Source organism: Olea europaea, unplaced genomic scaffold (assembly GCF_002742605.1).
Source record: "Olea europaea var. sylvestris unplaced genomic scaffold, O_europaea_v1 scaffold1259, whole genome shotgun sequence".
NCBI classification, from domain to species: Eukaryota; Viridiplantae; Streptophyta; class Magnoliopsida; order Lamiales; family Oleaceae; genus Olea; species Olea europaea.
Window position 1 is genome coordinate 511551 of NW_019230035.1, and position 7022 is coordinate 518572.

The 7022-nt window shown below is 34.4% G+C and overlaps 1 protein-coding gene across 2 annotated transcripts; it reads left to right on the forward strand.

Annotated features, from left to right (window-relative positions):
- Window positions 1-352: 352 nt before the first annotated feature.
- LOC111374544 (5'-3' exoribonuclease 3-like) lies at window positions 353-6797 on the forward strand. Of its 2 annotated transcripts, none has more exons than XM_022997222.1 (12): window positions 353-556; window positions 2312-2414; window positions 2507-2583; window positions 2677-2868; window positions 3117-3236; window positions 3321-3383; window positions 3627-3776; window positions 3856-4020; window positions 4744-4821; window positions 4936-5022; window positions 6127-6447; window positions 6674-6797. In XM_022997222.1, the coding sequence occupies exons 1-12, from the start codon at window positions 353-355 to the stop codon at window positions 6773-6775; spliced, it is 1662 nt and encodes a 553-aa protein (XP_022852990.1). In that variant the 3' UTR covers window positions 6776-6797. The 2 variants fall into 2 exon arrangements, with proteins under 2 accessions (XP_022852990.1, XP_022852991.1); XM_022997223.1 differs by having other exon boundaries at window positions 6127-6481; window positions 6674-6775.
- The last annotated feature ends 225 nt before the right edge of the window (window positions 6798-7022 follow it).

Consider the following 7022-nt stretch of genomic DNA (forward strand, 5'->3'; position numbering starts at 1 on the left):
ACAGTAACTATAGTACTTAGATAAGAAAATTGCCTTCGAAATCACTTTACCTTTAACAAAATCTAACCCTGCAGTCCGCTTAGATACGGAAACTACGTTGTAAATCCATTTCAACGACGCAGGGGTATTTTCGTCCAAAATTGGCATTGTCGTGCCCTAATTACCCTCTCGCTCTCGCATATTCTTCTCCACCGTTCGAAATATTCCTCACAAACTTAAACTCTCATTATAAATTTGCATAAAATTTTCTCTGTTTTTGATATTTGTGCTTTCAGTTGGTTAATTTTCGATTTTAGATTTGGGTTGGGGTTTCTGGATTTCTTTTTGATTGGGAAATTTGGAGTAGTTTAGAATGGGAGTTCCGGCGTTTTACCGGTGGCTGGCAGAGAAGTATCCTATGGTGGTTGTGGATGCGATAGAGGAAGAGCCGGTAGTTATTGAAGGCGTTAAGATCCCGCTGGATACGAGTAAACCGAATCCGAACAACATTGAGTATGATAATTTGTATCTGGATATGAATGGAATTATTCACCCCTGCTTTCACCCTGAAGACCGCGTAAGTTTTTTTTCTTTTTGTTTTTTTGTTTTTTGTTTTTTGTTTCTGTTTTGTGAATTCCTGGTTTTTGTTATGGTTTTCTGTGAGTTTTTTTGATGAATTAGGCTTATCTTTATTTCGAGTTTTAACTCGCTGCCTATTATTGTTATTGCGGGAAACCAGTACCTGTGGAAATTAAATGGAACTTATAATTTGGGATTTAGTCGATTCGGAAATAGGGAGATTGTATTGAACTTTGATTTTTGAGCTTCAGGTCTTTTGTATGTTTAAATTTTGAAAAGTAGCTTATTGTTGAAAGTTATTCATTATAAGAAGAAAAGAATGATGGTTTTTAGCTGAATACCATGGGAGCTGGTATATATAGAATTGTGGGATATTGTAGAACGATTGCAGATTAGTACATGATTGTTTATTGAGCTGCTTCAAGAATCTTGGTTTTCTTTAAATTTCTCTCCTTCACTACATGTTCATGCAATTTCCTTGTAACTACCAAATGTATTTAGTTACACCATGACAATAGTTTCTTTGTTTTCTTACTGTCAATCTTGAGAATATGTTTACGCCCACTTACTTCCATTGCCAGTGTCTAACATTATATGCGCAAGCATCTAGCAATCCTTGCGTGTGAACGTTTTGCTGATTTGAGAAACCCATCTTTTACAATAGGCATCAGGAACTGCGTCAGCTGTTGAATTTTTACCATTTTGGGCGTATTGGCTTAAGCTTATTGAACATTTTATGCTCCCTAATCTTCAGATCATAGTTTCCAAGAAGAGATTAATATCTTCAATTGAAATATATTTTCAATGTGAATCACTTTGCATTGTAAGAAATGGTTAAAAATTTGAAATCACATTCTTACACAGAAAGCATTTTTGGCACATATTTTTCCAAATGAAAAATGTTGTTTTATTTATTTATTATTATTTTTGGAGAATTTGTTGTTTAAACTGGGGAAAGTTGTGGGACCATAAAATGTATGGCTGAAAATTATTTTGGAGGAAAATTATTTTAATAAAATCTGTGTCAAACAAGCCTAAAATATGTTGAGAAAATAATTTATTCTATGAAGAAACTTCAAGCATCACGTGACTTAAATGATGAGGTGCTTGTGTTCAATTTAAGATATATCAATGGGTTTACTTTGAATATTGAATAATCCAAAAGGTCTGTTGCTTTTTGTCTGATCAGTCACACTCTTTGATGGAGGAGATAGAAATTTGTTACTTATGAGTTTGAAGTGAAAAGCTGTGACAAAGACAACCTTAGATATTGTAAAGAGTTGGTTTGCTAGAAAAATATAGCAATTTCTGGTGCGAAAGAGAAATGTTTAAAGTGCTTTAAATTGAAGAAAGACTCTTGAAATTCAAGTTTTATTCAGTTGAACCTGACTTGACCCAGATTTATGCTGTAATTTAACACACATCTTAATGTACATACCATGTATCTTACTGCACCTTATAGTAGCTATGACCACAATCAGTGCAATTTCCAATCTTACATCTCTCTTCATTGGGAATCGCTTCGAATCATATGATTTGATAAATATGACTAGAAAATTATTTTTGCCTTCCCTTAATTCACATTTAACTGACTTGTTGGATGATTGTTTGATTTGATGTGATTTGATTTGACAACAGATTCTTGAATTTTATTATATATAAGTTGTAGTAGTAGTAGTAGCAGTACTTTACGTAATTGATTCATTATCCTCTTGTTAGATGTATATAAAGTTATCCTTATTTTATCATGCAGCCATCACCAACTACTTTTGATGAGGTGTTTCAATGCATGTTTGACTATATAGATAGGCTTTTCGTGATGGTTCGGCCACGAAAACTGCTATTCATGGCTATTGGTGGGTAAAAGATTAAATTGTCCTAGTAATAACTTCAAAATGCTAGTAGATACTGATTTGTGCACTAACATCAAACTGGAATTGCATGGCAGATGGCGTTGCACCAAGGGCTAAGATGAATCAACAACGGTCAAGGCGATTCAGAGCAGCCAAAGATGCAGCAGAATCAGTATGCAGCCCTCTTATGTATTTCCTATTGACAGAATTAAAATGGCTGTCACAAGATATATTTGGTAGTCTCACATGGAATATCTTTTTGTAGGCAGCTGAAGAGGAAAGGTTACGAGCGGAGTTTGAAAGAGAAGGCAGGAATCTTCCACCCAAACAGGAATCGCAAGTTTTTGATTCCAACGTCATTACTCCCGGAACACCATTTATGGCTGTTCTATCTATTGCTCTGCAATATTACATCCATCTTAGACTAAACAATGATCCTGGATGGAAAAATATTAAGGTGTTATTCCTTTCAACTCATTCCAACGGCTGTTATTCCAAATTATTTTGGTTATTATTATTATTATTATTATTATTATTATTATTATTATTATTATTTTATTTCGAGGCACGAAAGTGAAATCGCCTATAGCATCTCTAACAATGTACGGCTACTGCATCAATTTATGCAGAACTGAACAGTACTAAAATTTCTATAAATCATTAAAACGGGACTTTCATTAAAGAAGTTATTCTTCTTCCTTGAAGGTTATACTTTCTGATGCGAATGTTCCTGGTGAAGGGGAACACAAAATCATGTCATACGTCCGCCTTCAAAGGAATCTTCCTGGTTATGATCCAAATACCCGCCATTGTCTGTATGGTTTGGTAAGTGTTCTTGCTGACAATTTCTGTTGATTTGTTCTCTCATGCTCTTACAAATGTTGACAGTTATCTTTTGCAACATGACAGGATGCTGATTTGATCATGTTGGCTTTGGCCACCCATGAAGTTCATTTCTCAATACTTAGAGAGGTATATGCTATACTCTTCATTAAAAGGCAACTGTATTTCAGTACTTAAATTTTTGTGTTTACTTTTAAGGCACATTAATTCTGTAGTCTGAAGTGAACAATTACGTTCTGTTGAAAAGTTGGCAACGAGTGCAGATGGTTGAGCTTAATGTTGTCTTGCAATGTTCGGCAGGATATTTGTTAGTGGGTCAGTTATGTACTTTCATCTCAGTAATGTTTGTTTTCTTTTAAATTTACTTTACAGGTTGTATTTATGCCTGGCCAACAAGACAAATGTTTTCTATGTGGTCAAATGGGTCACTTTGCTTCAGATTGTGAAGGAAAAGCAAAACGAAAGGCGGGGGAGTTTGATGAAAAAGGTGACGACGATGTCGTGCCTAAAAAACCATACCAGGTTAGCTTCATATATGTGCAAAGAAACGTAATTTAAAATGCGTAAACTCTTCTTGAGCTAATTTGTGCTCATTTTGCAGTTCCTCAACATTTGGACTCTTCGAGAATATATAGAATATGAGATGAGGATTCCTAATCTGCCATTTCAGATTGATTTAGAGTGTATTATTGATGATTTCATCTTCATGTGTTTCTTTGTTGGCAATGACTTTTTGCCACATATGCCTACACTGGAGATTCGTGAGGTGTGTTTAGAGTTGCTATCTTATTTTGGTTACTTGGTAGTGTAATTTTGTGACTCCGTGCAGTCTGTCGCAATCTTTGACTCCAAAGTCTATTTCATGCTCACTAGACAATATAAATAAGATATCGGATTGTCAGTGCAGAACATTGAAGTTGTGAGTTTTCCCTGCTTCTATTTATATGTTTTATTTCCAATATGTAATGACCATTATTGCCACAAATGAAGCTTTAAATGGGAAAAGGTATAGTATTGGAAGAAAAACAAGGACGTAGCAAATGATGAGCACGCTGCTGAAATGTAATTTGGCAAGCTGTCTTTGTGAAGTATTGTTGAAAGTATAATTTAATACTAATAAACAAGTAGAATTGTTAAAGATGGAATTTTGGTTGAATGTGGTGAATGCTCTTTCTGCTGAAAAACTAATATGGAGTGGATGTGGGTTCGCAGAAAAAGGAGGAAGTTGAATTTGCTGAATTTTAGCTGGGTGTAAAATTCTTAATTGTCTATTAAAATTAGTATTATGGATGCTATCGAAGTTTTATGCTTGGTATTTACAGAAAGTCTTGCATTGAAAATAGTGCATTTATCATTATTAACACTGCATTATCTATGTTTCCGTTGCCTTTATTTTTCATTGTTAATTCATTATGATATAACGCTGCATTATATATGTTTCCCTTTTCAATGTTAATTCTTTATGTGTTTGTACTCTTTTCACATTTAGGGTGCAATTAACTTGTTAATGGCTGTTTACAAGAAGGAACTCAGGGTTATGGGTGGTTATTTGACAGACGGATGCAAGGTATGATATAGTTTTTCTATTCAGTCATGTTACCCACCTTTGTCATTACTTCAGTCTGAGTAGTTTGTAGGCTTGTTCTTATATTGTGTGTGTTGCTTCCCCATTGTTTTGCAGCCAAACCTAAGCAGGGTGGAGCACTTCATTCAAGCTGTGGGATCATTTGAAGACAAAATATTTCAGAAAAGGGCTAGATTGCATCAGGTTGATTTTAACATTATCTCACCTTTTCTCCCTCTCTTTCACATTTTATTAGTGAGATGCTTTATTTACTTATTTTACTGCTCTATTAATATAATGGTTCCATAACTATTGTGAGATGATACTCCTGTTTATAAATCTGAGTTTGGAGTGTGTGTCGATGATGACCTCTGTTTAGCAAGTATCACTTTTAAAGAAGCACTTAATGTTATCGTCCCACTGTTTCAATTTTTATTGGATCTTTTAACATGAGAGACATCCAAGTGAACTACAACCGTGAACAAATAAAATAGCAGTGATAGAGGCACCGCCTTGTTGATATGCATACATTAACATGTAGACGAATATCTTCTTACTGTGCATTGTTGATTTATATTGCTACCAATTGGATATAGGCATATAAATATTTGTGACAGTAACATTTATTTATGTGCCTCTCTCTATATTTACTGCTTTTTATTTCCATTGATTAAATGATTCCCTTCTTTCTTAATGGGAAAAGCCGAAAGCCCCTGCAGGAATTTTGGAAGTTTTCATAACCATGACTTGTTGAGAAAGATTTTTGGTTTTTCCCTTTCACTCGTAAGAAGATTGTTAGCTCATGCAGAATAGCAGAAATGACGTTGGATATTATGGAATAATTATAGGAGAAAGGGAAAGTGGAGAGGAAGAGAAGAATTGAGCGCAAGAGGAAATCTGTTTATTTAATATATCAAAGTTGTTTCTATTACAATGCAAAAGCCCCTTTATATAGAGCTTCAAAAGAACCTATTTCTAAGTAGGAAATATGTAATAAACCTTGTTAAATCAAACTACTAAAACAATCATTAAAATCGGAAACTATATAAAAAAATCTCTCTATAATATTCCATCAAGAAGTACCTACCTTGCCTTTTCTTGTTGGATGTAAAATTTGACACAGAATGATAGCTACACCAGTTACTTTTATTTATTTAACAGTCATTTTGACTATGATTCTGGTTTTGTTATACAAAGCTTTTCAAGTGGATAGAGGGAATTTGCTGCCTTGACTTATAATTAATGTGCTTATCATATCTATTACATTTTTTGTAGAATATTATAATATGATCCTGCTCTTGTTTTCAGAGACAAGCTGAAAGAATTAAGCGTGAATCTAATTCAAAAAGGGGAGATGATACTGAACCTCAAGTTAAACCTCAATCTTTAGTTCCAGTTGCCCGTTTCCATGGTTCTCGTCTTGCTTCTGGTCCTTCACCTTCACCCTATCAGAGGAAAGGTTCTTCAACTTCTCTTGGACACGATGAACTGGGTCAAGCTACCCCAAGTCAATCTGGAAAATTTGATAATAAACAAACCTATGTCCGGGCTCAGAAAACAGCACGTGTAGATTCAGGGGCAACTATAGGCGCTGCCATTGTTGAAGCTGAGAATAGCCTTGAAATTGAAGTATGTTTTCCTGCTTCGGGAGAGGCACTTTAATGTAATTCTTACTCCATCATTCTTTAGGATTATCATCTATTGGCCAAATTTGTTGGTATCAGGTTTGCCTGTAGGGACTTGGGTGCATTTATTACTAGGATCACTGTTGTCTTCATAATAAAAAAACTATGCACCAGTAACCATTTTCATCAAAATCCAGTTAAAGTGGTATCTTATGTATTTTGCTATTCAGGCACGTGAAAACAAAGAAGAACTGAAAGTGAAGCTTAAGGAGTCACTTCGTGGAAAGTCTGATGCATTTAATTCAGATAATCAAGAGGAAGACAAGGTTTAAACTTCATTGAACTTTCTTGTTTCAACTTTATATTGCAAATTATGCCCATGTTTGTCAAGTATTAAAATCAGATTTTTGGGAGATTTTGATAAAAGTTAATGAAATGTGCAGTTGAAAAGTTGTGGGTCTCATGAAATATTTGATACAAATCCATTGTTGACTTTGACTTGGATTAAAATCTTGATTTTAATTCCTACCAAACAGGGGCTATATTTTGTTAGGAGGACAAGTGTAGAAGATATAGACT

What these genes read in the sequence shown, in the direction of transcription:
- LOC111374544 (XM_022997222.1), top strand. Translation starts at nt 353, where the DNA reads ATGGGAGTTCCGGCGTTTTACCGGTGGCTGGCAGAGAAGTATCCTATG. An exon ending in TGCCTAAAAAACCATACCAG is followed by an intron (nt 3,777 to 3,855) that starts GTTAGCTTCATA and finishes CTCATTTTGCAG; the next exon opens with TTCCTCAACATTTGGACTCT. An exon ending in AAAGGGCTAGATTGCATCAG is followed by an intron (nt 5,023 to 6,126) that starts GTTGATTTTAAC and finishes TCTTGTTTTCAG; the next exon opens with AGACAAGCTGAAAGAATTAA.